The sequence below is a fragment of the Pseudochaenichthys georgianus genome, chromosome 8 (genome assembly GCF_902827115.2).
Source record: "Pseudochaenichthys georgianus chromosome 8, fPseGeo1.2, whole genome shotgun sequence".
In the NCBI taxonomy this organism is placed as follows: Eukaryota; Metazoa; Chordata; class Actinopteri; order Perciformes; family Channichthyidae; genus Pseudochaenichthys; species Pseudochaenichthys georgianus.
In genome coordinates this window covers 35,185,494-35,201,801 of record NC_047510.2, presented here as the reverse complement: position 1 = coordinate 35,201,801, position 16,308 = coordinate 35,185,494, and the positions used below count along the sequence as shown (strand labels likewise).

The 16,308-nt window shown below is 44.9% G+C and overlaps 1 protein-coding gene across 1 annotated transcript in view; it reads left to right on the top strand.

Annotated features, from left to right (window-relative positions):
* Window positions 1-16,308, top strand: part of wizb (WIZ zinc finger b) — a 44,310-nt gene that overhangs the window by 23,775 nt on the left and 4,227 nt on the right. The window contains 5 exon segments of the mRNA XM_034089002.2: window positions 3,358-3,909; window positions 4,369-4,431; window positions 4,434-4,579; window positions 13,765-14,059; window positions 14,491-14,647. Coding sequence (XP_033944893.2) covers window positions 3,358-3,909; window positions 4,369-4,431; window positions 4,434-4,579; window positions 13,765-14,059; window positions 14,491-14,647 — 1,213 coding nt within the window.

Genomic DNA, 16,308 nt, shown 5'->3' with positions numbered 1-16,308 from the left:
GCCGGGCCCGAGGGCGAAGACCACGGCACTCAGGGGCCGGGCTCGAGGGCGAAGACCACGGCACTCAGGGGCCGGGCTCGAGGGCGAAGACCACGGCACTCAGGGGCCGGGCTCGAGAGCAAAGACCACGGCTCTCAGGGGGCCGGGCTCGAGGGCGAAGACCAGACAGCTCCGGAGGCCGGGCAGAACCCGGTGTCGGCCGAACAGGAACCGGAGCCAGTGGGACAGGCTTCGGCAGGATCCCCCATGGAAGAGGACCAGGAGTTGGCAGGACCCCCTGCAGAAGAGTTGTCGGCCGGACCCCCAGAGGAACAGGACATAGGATTGGCAGGACCCCCGGCAGGAGAGTAGTCGGTGGGACCTCCAACGGCACAGGACATAGGGTTGGCAGGACCCCCGGCAGAAGAGTAGTCGGTGGGACCCCCAACGGGACAGGACATAGGGTTGGCAGGACCCCCGGTAGAAGAGTAGTCGGTGGGACCCCCAACGGGACAGGACATAGGGTTGGCAGGACCCCCGGTAGAAGAGTAGTCGGCGGGGCCCCCAACGGGACAGGACATGGAGTTGGCAGGACCCCCAGTGGAACCTCCAACGGCACTTGAGTAGGGGCTTGAGTGGGGACTCGAGAGAGGGCTTGAGAGGGAACTCGAGAGGAAACTGGAGAGTTGACTTGAGAGGGGACTCGAGAGGAGACTCGAGAGGGGACTCGAGAGGGGACTCGAGAGGGGACTCGAGAGAAGACCTGAGGGGAAACTTGAGAGGGGACTCGAGAGGGAACTCAAGAGAAGACCTGAGGGGAAACTTGAGAGGGGACTCGAGAGGGAACTCGAGAGGAGACTGGAGAGATGACTTGAGAGGGGACTCGAGAGGTGACTTGAAAGGTGACTTGAGAGAGATCTCGAGAGGGAATTTGAGCGGAGACTCGAGAGGTGACTGGAGAAGGTACTTGAGAGGGGAGTCGAGAGGATACTCGAGAGGGAACTCGAGAGGAGACTCAAGAGGGAACTCGAGAGGAGACTCAAGAGGGAACTCGAGAGGAGACTCGAGAGGGAACTCGAGAGGGGAGTCGAGAGGATACTCGAGAGGGAACTGGAGAGGGAACTCGAGAGGAGACTGGAGAGGGAACTCGAGAGGGAACTCGAGAGAGAGAACTCGAGAGGGGACTTGAGAGGAGACTTGAGAGGGAACTGGAGAGGTGACTTGAGAGGGGACTCGAGAAGGTACTTGAGAGGTGACGGGAGAGGGGACTGGAGAGGGAACTCGAGAGGGGACTAGAGAGAGAACTCGAGAGGGGACTTGAGAGGGGACTTGAGACGGCCGGTACGCCGACAGGACTCGGGGAGCTGGCGTCGGCCGGAGAGCCAGTACTGGAGCCGAAACTGGAGTCGGGACCATGGCTGCTGGGGCCAGAACTGGCGCAGGGACCATGGCTGCATGGGCCGGTTCTGGAGCCGGAAACATGGCTGTGGGAACCGGAACTGAAGCCTGGATCATGGCTGTGTGGGCCGGTTCTGGAGCCGGAAACATGGCTGTAAGTTCCGGTTCTGGAGCAGGGACCATGGCTGCTGGGGCCGGCACTGGAGCAGGGACCATGGCTGCTGGGCAAGGAACCGGAACACGGAACCATGGCTGTGTGGGCCAGCACGGAAACATGGCTGTAAGGTCCGGTTCTGGAGCAGGGACCATGGCTGCTGGGACCGGTACCTGAGTACGAGCTGGCTTCCTGACCTTGCGTCTTTTAGACGTCTTTTGGAGGCTCCATGGTTTTCATTTGTCGTTTGATTTCATTGACGGTACAATTGCATTAGATATATGTTACCTGTGAAAAGGGAAAAGAAAAGAGTTAACTCAGGATATTGAAGAGATTAAAATAGGAAAAATCTATAAATAATACTTAGTAGACCGGTCTAAAATAAAAGAGGCTATTTTACCATGTACTAAGTCACAGAAATCAGAAAACAAGGGACAGGTGAAATACTTTCCTCTGATTATACTGCAGAAAATATTCATTGTCTATGTTTAATGTTCTGTTCTATTCAAACCACCTGGTCTCTGGTCTAATTACTTACCTGTCTATCCGCTCTAGTAGAACCCAGAATCCTTCTAGTCAGATCGCATAGCCCAAGATGAGAAGTGTTCCACTTACAAAACCCATCACCAGACAGACAACACTACAACCGTGACATAAACCTAGGAGTGTGACACTTCTACTTTTACCACCCGCACATCACAACCCGGCCCTGAGGTCCTCTGAGCAAGGCCTCCTAAGGGTGCCCCGAACCAGGCTAAAGACTAGGGTGCCCGTGCCTTTGAGGCGGTGGCCCCAAGGCTTTGGAACAAACTCCCCCAGATAATAAAAACCTCGGCCTCAATAGAGATGTTTAAGGGGCCGTTAAAGACCCACCTCTTCCGACAGGCCTTCGGGTCGGAGGAGGAGGTGAGTTAGTGGCTGTCTTCTTTATTGGTGTTTTATCCTATGTATTACCTGCTGCTGTTTTATGCCTTGTATTCTACATGTTATAGTTGTACTGTGAATTGTGTCCTGTGTGCTGTACTGTAAAGCACTTTGTACATCCGTGTTGAGATGGGTGCTATATAAATAAAGTTTTACTTACTTACTTACTTACTTACTTACTTACTCAAGTGAGTATTTCTACTTTTACCCAAGTACAAGATCTGAGTACTTCTACTTTTACTCAAGATCTGAGTGCTTCTACTTTTACTCAAGTACAAGATCTGAGTACTTCTACTTTTACCCAAGTACAAGACCTGAGTACTTCTACTTTTACTCAAGTACGAGATCTGAGTACTTCTACTTTTACTCAAGTACAAGACCTGAGTACTTCTACTTTTACTCAAGTACGAGATCTGAGTACTTCTACTTTAACTCAAGCACAAGATCTGAGTACTTCTACTTTTACTCAAGTACGAGATCTGAGTACTTCTACTTTCACTCAAGTACAAGATCTGAGTACTTCTACTTTTACTCAAGTACAAGATCTGAGTACTTCTACTTTTACTCAAGTACAAGATCTGAGTACTTCTACTTTTACTCAAGTACGAGACCTGAGTACTTCTACTTTTACTCAAGTACAAGATCTGAGTACTTCTACTTTTACTCAAGTACGAGATCTGAGTACTTCTACTTTTACTCAAGTACAAGATCGGAGTACTTCTACTTTAACTCAAGTACAAGATCTGAGTACTTCTACTTATACTCAAGTACGAGATCTGAGTACTTCTACTTTAACTCAAGTACAAGATCTGAGTACTTCTTCCACCTCTGAAGAAACCCTGATTCAGATGATAGTACCCACGTTTCTGTCCACTGAAAGTCTCGCTCTGCTCTTTCCACAGCCATGTCCCACGAGGTGGAGCCTACGAGGGACATCCGCTGCGAGTTCTGCGGGGAATACTTTGAGAACCGTAAAGGCCTCAGCAGCCACGCCCGATCCCACCTGCGTCAGATGGGAATCACCGAGTGGTCGGTCAACGGCTCGCCCATCGACACCCTGAGGGAGGTCATGCACAAACGAGGGGGGGGGACATCCTCTCGCTCGGACCAGGGGGTGAAGAAGGAGTCGACTCCAGGAGCCAGCAGCCCTTTGTGGGACGCCATCGGCAGTTCGGAGGGTTTGGGCGTGTCTGGATACCAGTTGTCTAAATACCGTAAATCTCCGCTGAGTCTGCTGCAGTCGGGGGGGTCGAGGCTCCACAAGCAGGGTCTGGGGTCTGCATCGGCTACCCCTCCTGCAGGGAAGTTCTTCAGGGTGTCTCCACTGGGGAAAAGACCTCTGTCTGAGGAGGGCCAATCAGTGGAGACCACCCATTCACTAAAGACTTTCTCTCCTCTGACGCATGATTTCTCCTACAAAAGAAAACCCTCCCCGGACAAACACGGACACCAGGGTGAGTCGTACGGAGGTTTTTATTATATTGTGTCGAATCGCGAGGGGGTCAACCGTGGTGCGGAGAAAATTCTAATGCACGTTCTACTTGTCTAGTTTTGACTGTAACTTCATTGAGTACAATGAAAGACTCAATGCCGTACAATTTAAGTCAGATTTCCTGGCAATACATGATCCCACCTCCTAAGAACAATATTTTAAATACAACTAAATTGAAGGAATGGTGTGTCGCTTAAAAGCTTGCCGCTAGGAAACATCATCATCTCTTATTATAGCCTCCCAATTAGATTCTTCTGGGTCATTTTACTCATTTCAAAACCGTCTTAAACAAGGTTTCCAACCAGTCGAAGGAAAGATGGTTCGATCCCGATGCCCCGGTTGTCCACATTTAGTGACCTTGGGCCCACGAAGACTGAAACATCCCGATATAAATGTCCTCCATTGACCCCGTGCTTCTCAGATCCCAGTTGCGAGCTGTGCGGCTTCTACTTTGAGAACCGGAAGGCTCTGGCCAGCCACGCCCGGGCCACCTGAGGCAGTTTGGGGTGACCGAGTGGTGTGTGAACGGATCCCCCATCGAGACGCTCAGCGCGTGGATCCGCAGCCGACCGCAGAAGGTGTTGGAGATGCATCGCAGCTACATGCAGGGCACCCGCACCACGCTCAAGAAGGTGAGGAGAGGCGGTTTGTTGTTGTTGATTAAGTGGTCCATGAATGACGCTGACCCAAAAGGTATCATTGCAAGAGCCCCCTCGACAGAAACCCAATAGGGTTCTTTCATTGGATTTTGGATTATTGCAGAAAATAAGATTTGTGGCCAACAAAAATGTTGTTAGGCAGGATTATCTCCACATATTAACACCACTTGTATACGTGTAAATTAGTGGTGCACGATAATTATCGGTCCGATATTAGGAATTATGAAGTCATCCCGATAAACCCGATAAAAGTATTAATAGCCCCGATAATATACAATATATTTTTTGGGTAAAAAAAGAAAGAGATACTGCGGTGTGGGTGGGTTGGGATGAGGGGCGCTTGTTTTTCCCTCGGCTCCTCCCGTTTTGCCAGTACTGTGGTGTTAGTGGTTTAGGAAGAGGGGAGTTCTTCACCAATCCAGCGCTCCCTAACTCGTGCCTGGCTGTGACGTAAATGGCGTGCGGCCGTGAAGCCAGGACAGCAAACAAACATGTCGTCGGTGGTATGGGACTATTTCAAAGTTTCAGAGTTAGATAGTTCGCTTGCTATTTGTATTAACAGATGCAGAAGTTCCACGAGGAGGGAAGAAGGCAACGAGCTATAATACTTCCAACCTGATCAGTCACCTGAAACATCGCCATGGCTACGATGGTGTGTTCAAAGCGTACGAAGACGCCTGCGCTGCTAAACTAGCGGCGAATCCAAAGCCAGCTGCAAAGGCACCGGGGCTTTTACCTATCAACGAGGCTTTTGAAAAAGGCAAGAAGTTTGCCAGAGACGACCCCAGGGTTCGTTTTGTTCATAGTAGTAATGCTCATGTCCTTTGCTCACTACTAGTCTTTTTTTACCACCAGGTGTGCAAAAATTACAGGTACATTTAATATATATATTATATTATTATCGGTTATCGGTCTTGAGAAGCAGGAAGTTATCGGTATCGGTTTCAAAAACCCAATATCGTGCATCCCTAGTGTAAATGCAATCTCCATAAGTAAAAAGCTAACGTTAGGCTATCAAGGAACTACATCACGGTCACATGACTTCACCGCCGCTAAGCTAAAGGCAGGTAATGTTTGACATAATTAAGTGGTACATGGATGACGTATGTCTGATGTACTTCAACCTGGAATTTAGCATCAAAGTGCTCCCAAGAAGACATTGGGAATATTCCGTTGCATTTTGGAATATTGCAGAAATGATGATCTGTGGAAAATGCACGTTTATGTTCAACAGGATAATCTCCACATATGAACACCACTTTTATAACAGTTCAAGCGTACATCCAATCTCCAGACATACACATCTAACATCAGGTTATAAAGGAACTGCTGTACGTCACGGTCACATGACGTCATCAGAAGCTAAAGGCGTTAAGTAGTCTCATTAAGACACTGGCTACGAACAGGACGCGGCGACGCTTCAGTAATTTAACAGTGGGGTATTTCCGGACGTTTTTCATGTCGTGGAAAAAACATGAAATCTCTTCAGCTTGTGTTAACCACAGACCCTATTTCAGGCCTGTAACAAAAACATGTTAAGAAAAAGAAACATTGAATGCTGACTTGTTTCCAGGTCAGCGCATGTGTGTTTATTCACAAGTCCTCCAGCGTTACTCGGCTTTGTCTTGTGTCCCTGTCGCTCCAGCGAGGCCTGAATGTCTGTTTACCTCAGAGAGCAAAAAGCTACGAGTAGAAGAACTCGTTCCTCCCACAAAGCTCCGCAGCTATACGACACCAGATCCTAACCTACTGAGCTACTTTCCCCACACGCTCTCTTTCCTGCCAGTGTCTCTGGGTAGACGTCACGCTCAGACATGGGACAGTCCTCAGCTGGGGCTCGACAGACATTTTGTGTCCTGGAACGCTTCGCAGACATGTTGTCTAACAGCTTTGAGCCTTACTCTAGATACTGTGTCTTAACACCCAGAAGAAAAAAAAGAAATCACTGTGGGGACGCGTGCCAGAGCAACTGAGCTATTGACTTGATAGTTTCCATAGAAACAAGGGAGCCTGGCAGCTTATGTTTCATCCTCGGATAAATTATTGCATGCTGTTGATGGAAGAAAACGTACGTTTGTTCTCTCTCCTGAATTAGTTTCTGGTGCATATGCGTCACTGTCGCACCGTCTCCCTGAGCAGTGACACACCATACCGAGCGGATCGTCTTTTAAATGTCACTGCGTTCATAGTTTCAAGGTTTCTTTAATTTGGGAGAAATGCATGAACCAAACTGTATATCATTAATTGTACTCTACTACTGATTCGTTGATAGACAGAAATGAATCTGCAGCCATGTTTGATAAACCCTTGTTCAGGCAAATAGATAGTAGATGCAGCTTTTAGGGCTTTTAACAGAAATATACATTGGAAAGCATCCTCTAGAGTCTAGAGTCCTCTCCTGCTGATGTTCAGGTGTATATCAGTATATAGTGTCTCTACTTTAAAGAGTCCTCTCCTGCTGGTGTTCAGGTGTATATCAGTATGTAGTGTCTCTACTTTAAAGAGTCCTCTCCTGCTCGTGTTCAGGTGTATATCAGTATGTAGTGTCTCTACTTTAAAGAGTCCTCTCCTGCTGGTGTTCAGGTGTATATCAGTATGTAGTGTCTCTACTTTAAAGAGTCCTCTCCTGCTGGTGTTCAGGTGTATATCAGTATGGAGTGTCTCTACTTTAAAGAGTCCTCTCCTGCTCGTGTTCAGGTGTATATCAGTATGTAGTGTCTCTACTTTAAAGAGTCCTCTCCTGCTGGTGTTCAGGTGTATATCAGTATGTAGTGCCTCTACTTTAAAGAGTCCTCTCCTGCTGGTGTTCAGGTGTATATCAGTATGTAGTGTCTCTACTTTAAAGAGTCCTCTCCTGCTCGTGTTCAGGTGTATATCAGTATGTAGTGTCTCTACTTTAAAGAGTCCTCTCCTGCTGGTGTTCAGGTGTATATCAGTATGTAGTGTCTCTACTTTAAAGAGTCCTCTCCTGCTCGTGTTCAGGTGTATATCAGTATGTAGTGTCTCTACTTTAAAGAGTCCTCTCCTGCTGGTGTTCAGGTGTATATCAGTATGTAGTGTCTCTACTTTAAAGAGTCCTCTCCTGCTGGTGTTCAGGTGTATATCAGTATGTAGTGTCTCTACTTTAAAGAGTCCTCTCCTGCTGTGTTCAGGTGTATATCAGTATGTAGTGTCTCTACTTTAAAGAGTCCTCTCCTGCTGGTGTTCAGGTGTATATCAGTATGTAGTGTCTCTACTTTAAAGAGTCCTCTCCTGCTGGTGTTCAGGTGTATATCAGTATGTAGTGTCTCTACTTTAAAGAGTCCTCTCCTGCTGTGTTCAGGTGTATATCAGTATGTAGTGTCTCTACTTTAAAGAGTCCTCTCCTGCTGGTGTTCAGGTGTATATCAGTATGTAGTGTCTCTACTTTAAAGAGTCCTCTCCTGCTGGTGTTCAGGTGTATATCAGTATGTAGTGTCTCTACTTTAAAGAGTCCTCTCCTGCTCGTGTTCAGGTGTATATCAGTATGTAGTGTCTCTACTTTAAAGAGTCCTCTCCTGCTGGTGTTCAGGTGTATATCAGTATGTAGTGTCTCTACTTTAAAGAGTCCTCTCCTGCTGGTGTTCAGGTGTATATCAGTATGTAGTGTCTCTACTTTAAAGAGTCCTCTCCTGCTCGTGTTCAGGTGTATATCAGTATGTAGTGTCTCTACTTTAAAGAGTCCTCTCCTGCTGGTGTTCAGGTGTATATCAGTATGTAGTGTCTCTACTTTAAAGAGTCCTCTCCTGCTGATGTTCAGGTGTATATCAGTATGTAGTGTCTCTACTTTAAAGAGTCCTCTCCTGCTGATGTTCAGGTGTATATCAGTATGTAGTGTCTCTACTTTAAAGAGTCCTCTCCTGCTGATGTTCAGGTGTATATCAGTATGTAGTGTCTCTACTTTAAAGAGTCCTCTCCTGCTGATGTTCAGGTGTATATCAGTATGTAGTGTCTCTACTTTAAAGAGTCCTCTCCTGCTCGTGTTCAGGTGTATATCAGTATGTAGTGTCTCTACTTTAAAGAGTCCTCTCCTGCTCGTGTTCAGGTGTATATCAGTATGTAGTGTCTCTACTTTAAAGAGTCCTCTCCTGCTGATGTTCAGGTGTATATCAGTATGTAGTGTCTCTACTTTAAAGAGTCCTCTCCTGCTGATGTCCAGGTGTATATCAGTATGTAGTGTCTCTACTTTAAAGAGTCCTCTCCTGCTGATGTTCAGGTGTATATCACTATGTAGTGCCTCTACTTTAAAGAGTCCTCTCCTGCTGATGTTCAGGTGTATATCAGTATGTAGTGTCTCTACTTTAAAGAGTCCTCTCCTGCTGATGTTCTGGTGTATCAGTATGTAGTGTCTCTACTTTAAAGAGTCCTCTCCTGCTGATGTTCAGGTGTATATCAGTATGTAGTGTCTCTACTTTAAAGAGTCCTCTCCTGCTGATGTCCAGGTGTATATCAGTATGTAGTCTCTCTACTTTAAAGAGTCCTCTCCTGCTGATGTTCAGGTGTATATCAGTATGTAGTGTCTCTACTTTAAAGAGTCCTCTCCTGCTGATGTCCAGGTGTATATCAGTATGTAGTGTCTCTACTTTAAAGAGTCCTCTCATGCTGATGTTCAGGTGTATATCAGTATGTAGTGTCTCTACTTTAAAGAGTCCTCTCCTGCTGATGTTCAGGTGTACATCAGTATGTAGTGTCTCTACTTTAAAGAGTCCTCTCCTGCTGATGTTCAGGTGTATATCAGTACCTAGTGTCTCTACTTTAAAGAGTCCTCTCCTGCTGATGTCCAGGTGTATATCAGTATGTAGTGTCTCTACTTTAAAGAGTCCTCTCCTGCTGATGTCCAGGTGTATATCAGTATGTAGTGTCTCTACTTTAAAGAGTCCTCTCCTGCTGATGTTCAGGTGTATATCAGTATGTAGTGTCTCTACTTTAAAGAGTCCTCTCCTGCTGATGTTCAGGTGTATATCAGTATGTAGTGTCTCTACTTTAAAGAGTCCTCTCCTGCTGATGTTCAGGTGTACATCAGTATGTAGTGTCTCTACTTTAAAGAGTCCTCTCCTGCTGATGTTCAGGTGTACATCAGTATGTAGTGTCTCTACTTTAAAGAGTCCTCTCCTGCTGATGTCCAGGTGTATATCAGTATGTAGTGTCTCTACTTTAAAGAGTCTTCTCCTGCTGATGTTCAGGTGTATATCAGTATGTAGTGTCTCTACTTTAAAGAGTCCTCTCCTGCTGATGTTCAGGTGTATATCAGTATGTAGTGTCTCTACTTTAAAGAGTCCTCTCCTGCTGATGTTCAGGTGTATATCAGTATGTAGTGTCTCTACTTTAAAGAGTCCCCTCCTGCTGATGTTCAGGTGTATATCAGTATGTAGTGTCTCTACTTTAAAGAGTCCCCTCCTGCTGGTGTTCAGGTGTATATCAGTATGTAGTGTCTCTACTTTAAAGAGTCCTCTCCTGCTGATGTTCAGGTGTATATCAGTATGTAGTGTCTCTACTTTAAAGAGTCCTCTCCTGCTGATGTTCAGGTGTATATCAGTATGTAGTGTCTCTACTTTAAAGAGTCCTCTCCTGCTGATGTCCAGGTGTATATCAGTATGTAGTGTCTCTACTTTAAAGAGTCCTCTCCTGCTGATGTTCAGGTGTATATCAGTATGTAGTGTCTCTACTTTAAAGAGTCCTCTCCTGCTGATGTTCAGGTGTATATCAGTATGTAGTGTCTCTACTTTAAAGAGTCCTCTCCTGCTGATGTTCAGGTGTATATCAGTATGTAGTGTCTCTACTTTAAAGAGTCCCCTCCTGCTGATGTTCAGGTGTATATCAGTATGTAGTGTCTCTACTTTAAAGAGTCCCCTCCTGCTGGTGTTCAGGTGTATATCAGTATGTAGTGTCTCTACTTTAAAGAGTCCTCTCCTGCTGATGTTCAGGTGTATATCAGTATGTAGTGTCTCTACTTTAAAGAGTCCTCTCCTGATGATGTTCAGGTGTATATCAGGCTTTCTTGTGATTGGTCAACCGCTTAGAGATGTCCCGCCCCTCAGCCTATCACGTACAATGTGTTGGAGCGCTTGACAATAGCAGAGTGTTACATAGTGATGTCACCATGTTCTGGCGTTTCAGGCAGAGGGGAACACAGGCATGTCAGCCTTTGCAGACCATTTACATGCTTACTCACTACAGGAAAGGGAAAACCCCCAAAAGCATCATTGGGCCTCTTTAATTTAAAAAACCTTTGGCAGATTAATTGACATTAAAAAATAATAATGAGCTATTCAAAGTTGTAGGTCTGCAATTAAATGTCATTTCCACCATTAATTTCCCGAGGGGTCATTCCTCCGTCGCCCAGATTTAAATGGCAAATAAAGGGACCATGAAAAAGGATCTCGTGTTGCCTGCTCTTTATGAAACCTTTTCAAAAGCTTACGAGATTATTAAACTGGGGAACGTGGACACGCTCCTATTTCCCAGAGTCCATGGATGAACAAGAATCCAAAGCTTAAGATATTAAATCTGAAACCACATCATGTTTGGGATATGTTCCCGCTACAGTATTAATTCATTGTGATTAAAGCTAATTTTCAAGTGTATTCATACTAAAATATGAGTAACGGCCCGTCCACGCTACAGCTTCGACAGCTTCAAAAACGGTTTCCAACGCGTCTGCCCATTCACTTTGAATGGGGTGATGTCACTTTTCGCCGAACTGCATTGTGGGAAGCAGAGCGGAGCTTTCCTGGCGTGTCAGGCTGCAAAAGTTGAGCAATGTTCAACTTTTGAAGCTTCTGAAGCTTTCGGTGGAAGCGTCAGCCAATCGAATCATATGCCAGTACAAGCTCGAGCCAATCAAACCGCTGCTTGTGTGTCCGGGGCGGGAGATTCATGTGATTGGTTGTTGGTCGAGCTTCAGACACGCCCAGCTCCAAGCTTTTTTTGAAGCTGTAGTGTGGACGGGCCGTAAGTACCTGAGCAGTAATTTAAAGGCCCGGACACACCAAGCCGATTTTGGCCGTCGATGGGCGTCGACACGCCCTACTCAGATTGCTGGTCCCGCACATAGACTGTATATATAGGTCCCGCACCGTTGTGTCTTTTCAGCCGTGCCGACACCTTTTCAGCCAATATTTCGAATCGGTGGGCAGTCGGCCAAAGGCTGTCAGCAAAAGAAATCACTCTGATTGGCTGTTCAGCTTAGCGAATCAGTGCATGAGAAGCGAAACGGAAGTGAGGGACCCAAACAAACTATTAAGAAGGCAAATGTTAGACTTCATTGTTCTTCTTCTCTCGGTTATCACGTAGTCTGTCTTCCGGTTGTTGCCTCTTTTGAATGACGAATACACACTACCGCCGCCTGCTGGTAAGGAGAGTTGTTGCCACTCACGCATGCGCAGTTCGTACGTGCTTCTTGGCCGTCGGCTGAAGTCTTTGCGGTGTGTTCCAGTGCGACACATGGCCAAGACGCAGAGACGTGAGGCGACGCAACAGCCGGGGGTCCGTCTGTGTCAGTTCTTTGGTGTCAGCTTAGTGTGTCCGGGCCTTAAGATGTTCAGTTCTGTTTATGTATATGAATATTGATTGTATAAGCCACAGATCTCTGCTCACAGGTGTTTTTAATTGCATTATTGATTAGACACGTCCATCAGGTTCAGACGGGAGCTAATCAGGAAACGAGTGAGTGCGAGGACTGTAGGTGTTTCCGGGATGTGAAGACATTTTTCTCTCAAACTATATTATATTTTATTCCTCAACATAACATGTGTTGCCTGTTATGGATATAATGTATATTAACTTAAGGTCAAAGATAGCTTTCTTTGGAGCTTTTAAATACATCACATGATATTCAAATACAAAAACAGAGGCTAGTAATACATCTTATGTGCAACATTTCAATATTAATAAAGATTAAAAAAAATATATACCACTAGTCAAATGTTTTTAAAAGTTCCATTTTATATATGACCATGCTACATTTAAAAAAAATCCTTTCTACAGCAAAGTAAAGGAATATTTGGACATTTATTGACATTAAGGCTATTTGTTTTCTTGCCTAGATTTAGTAGACTAAAACTACTATCATGTCTGTACGATAAATACAAAGCTACAACCAATTAGCTTAGCCTAGCATGTACAGTCGCAGCGACTGTACATGCTAGGCTAAGCTAATTGGCCTAGCATGGGAAAGAAATGTCCTGTTTCTCGACTCAGATACTTCTGTTAGCACACTTTCATGTAGTACACTGTGTACACTATTTACATTCTTGTGTCGTGTGTGTATTTCAACATGGTAGTGTCATTTTTAATCTCACATGCCTGTTGTGAACAAATAGCGATTACCGCTGTAAGCTAACTAGCTAGCCCGCTAGTCTTTGTGTTATCCTTTGATCATAAGAGACTGCGAATGTGAGCATTATTTGGCCTTATAATGATAAAAGTAGTGCCACAAGTTATATTTAATGTACTGTGATTTATAACACAAGGATACCACAGTTCAAGTTTAGTTGGTTTTATGCTGATTAGGAAACTCATCACTATTTACTTTCTTGCGTAGTGTGTGTAATTCAACGTGGTAGCGTCATTTTTAACCGTAGACTGCCGTAGCGATTGCCGCTGTAAGCTAGTTAGCCCGCTAGTCTTTGTTATTGTTGACTGCACCAAATCATGAGAGACAGCTATTGTGAGCATTTGGCCTTATAATGACATTACTAGTACCAAACAATGGGAGACCGAGCCTTCTGCTCATTCGCCCCGCGCCTCTGGAACTCCCTCCCAGATCAGCTGAGATCTGCCCCTTCCACCGAGGTCTTCAAAACCGGCCTTAAGACCCCTTCTTTCGGCAGGCCTTCCAATCACTTTGAGCACGGTACACCTGGAGTACTGCCACGACTTTTTTTTGTACTCTATTTTATTTATTGATTTCTTTTTATCAATTATTGTCTTTTATCTCAAAGCGTATCAGTATCCCTTGTTGTGAAGCACTTCGAGATTTGTCTTGGCAGATGAGAAACGCTATATAAATTAAATATATTATTATTATTATTACCACAAGTTATCTTTGATATTATATGATTATTATTACGGTGTTAAGTATCAGTTGTTGATATGTAATGTAATGCTGATTAGGAAACTCATCTCTGTCCCTCTTCCAGAAGAGCAGCTCTCCTCTCACAACGGATTCTGATCATATCCTCCCCATCTCATCGCAGAAGACCTCCTCTTCCTCCTCCTCCTCATCCTCTCAGTGGTCTTCTTCTTTCGCCGTGAGCCTGGTGAGGCCTCTGACCAGAGACGTCAGCCAGGGTTCTTCAAAGACCGCTGAAGGGGAATCTGGCCTCGACCTAAACTCTCCGTTCAGACCCGATCGTGGCAGCCCGTCGCGGCTCGCTGACTTCCCTCTTCAAGCTCAGGTGGCACGAAGTGAGCTTAACGTCCGCCTGCCCAGAGGTACGTCAGGATACACCGAAACAAAACACACCTCTTCAGACGGGAATAATGTTGTGTATTTCCTTCTTCTCACCACTTTAAAGTGTCTTTGAGCAACGGAAAAAGCGCTTAGATATTAAATGTATTATTTGTCTACTGAATGTATTCATACTGAGGTCGTGGTATGCTTTCAAAGACTTGGATTACAACAGCAACATTTGTACATCAGAGGTCTTGAACAATGCTTGTGCAAATTGAAATGTACAAAATAACATTGGTTGTTTTAAATTAAATGATAAAGGCAATAAGACTTGTATGTGTATGAAGTGTTACCACGTTCATACTGTATGTTGACAATATATTTGTACATTCCACATAACTTTTCAATCTTTATTATCTTATTGGCGCATTAAGGGGATATGTCTCCAATGTTTCCTCTCTCTCTTGCTAAGGTTTCGAGCGTCGACCCTTAAAGCACCCGTCGTGCCCTGAGGGAACGGAGAGCCCTCCTAAACCCCCCCGCACAGGCACCGTCCCCGCCCTGGTGCCCAAACCCCCGTCCTACCCACTGGTCAAACTGGTGGGGAAGTTCTACACCCTGAAGTGCCGGTGAGATATCAGATACATTTTTTTGTGATCACATTTCTATTGAGATTAATATACACAACATGTACAACCGAAAGCACAACATTTATTTTTCTTACATAATAAAAATACAAATTAGACAACAGCAATTACTTACAAAATATTCAAAATACAGAATACATATGTAAGCTAAAAATAATAACAATAATACAGACAAACAGAAATAAAAAAAAAACGGAAAAAAAAAAAAAAAAAACCCTCCCTCACACACACACACACACACACACACACACACACACACACACACACACACACACACACACACACACCCACACACACACCATGTATACATCACTTCAGGGGACATTACATTGACTTAAATGCATTTCCTGGAGACTTATCCTAACCTTAACCATAACCAACACATGCCTTACCCTTACCCTAACCAAGTCTTCACCCTAAAATTAATAATCCCCTTTATGAGGACCTCCATTTTGTCCCCATAAGGGAGGCGAGTCCCCACACGTGACTTCAGGCAACACGAATAAGACACGACTGCAGTACAGCAGTCAAACAGCATCGGCTGCTCCCGAGGGAGACCCTGAGTTTAACGCGGCCAGTGTTGGCGTTTAATGTCTTTGTGTGAAAGCTTCGCTGCAGCCACAGAATATGCAGATTTGGAGCTTTGTTGTTGCATAATTCAGCCCTGTAGCTGCATCTGGTAGCTTTCATAGCTATGATTGTTTTCATCATGTTTGCACAGATTGTCACTCTATCCTGACGGTGCTGGATGCACACTATTCTGCCTCTCCCTATCGTCCTAATCGTGTTAAGATTCCACAAAGGAAAGCAACCAATCAGAGTCAAGCCGTCACATTTGGCAGCATATATCACGTTTCTTCTCCTGCATTTCCTATTTCTCGCCTCAAATGTTTCAGAAACCTATTTCAGTGTAATGTTCAGCTGTGAAATGAGAACCCCTCCTCTTGGCACCGCTTGGTTAGCTCTCTTTTGTTTCGGGGCCTCACCTGACCGCCGCACAGTACACTAAAATATGGTAAAACATTCAAGACGAGAAAAAGACAGTGCGGTAGCTTCATCTTGATTCCTATTCGATCAAAGCCGCCGAGTTTGACAGTCTGATTGGATTTCAGAAGCAGTGATTTAGAGTCCTTGCTCTTATTGGTTTTCTTTTGACGCGTTGAACAAAGCATCCTAAAACCAACAACAGCATCCTGTTCCTTTAGTCTCCTTCATCCAGTCGTACGCTCACTACTTCTTATCTATTTTCAATTAAACTCGACTTTCTATAACCTTGCGTTTTAGCCCTACATGTCCAATAGGTTTCAAACAGGAAGGGAAATGCATGTGTTTGGAAGGAAGACTTGTATTATGTCGCACACAGATGTTTTTATATGGTGTTGCTGTTAAATTCGGCCCTCGTTAAATTCAATTACTCCAGAATTGTCTACATTTTTGGATTCTTCTTTCACCCTAAAGGCATGTAAAAAAAACACAGCTTTCTTCTAGAATTTGATAGGTTGACTTGATTCTGTGAAGTATTCCATATAACATGTTTTCAGGTTGGGATTTCTAAAATGCATGATCTGTTTGGTATTTTGAGCAAAACACATCAAATACATGTTTTTTATATATCTGAGACATATAGCTAAAAATAATCAGAA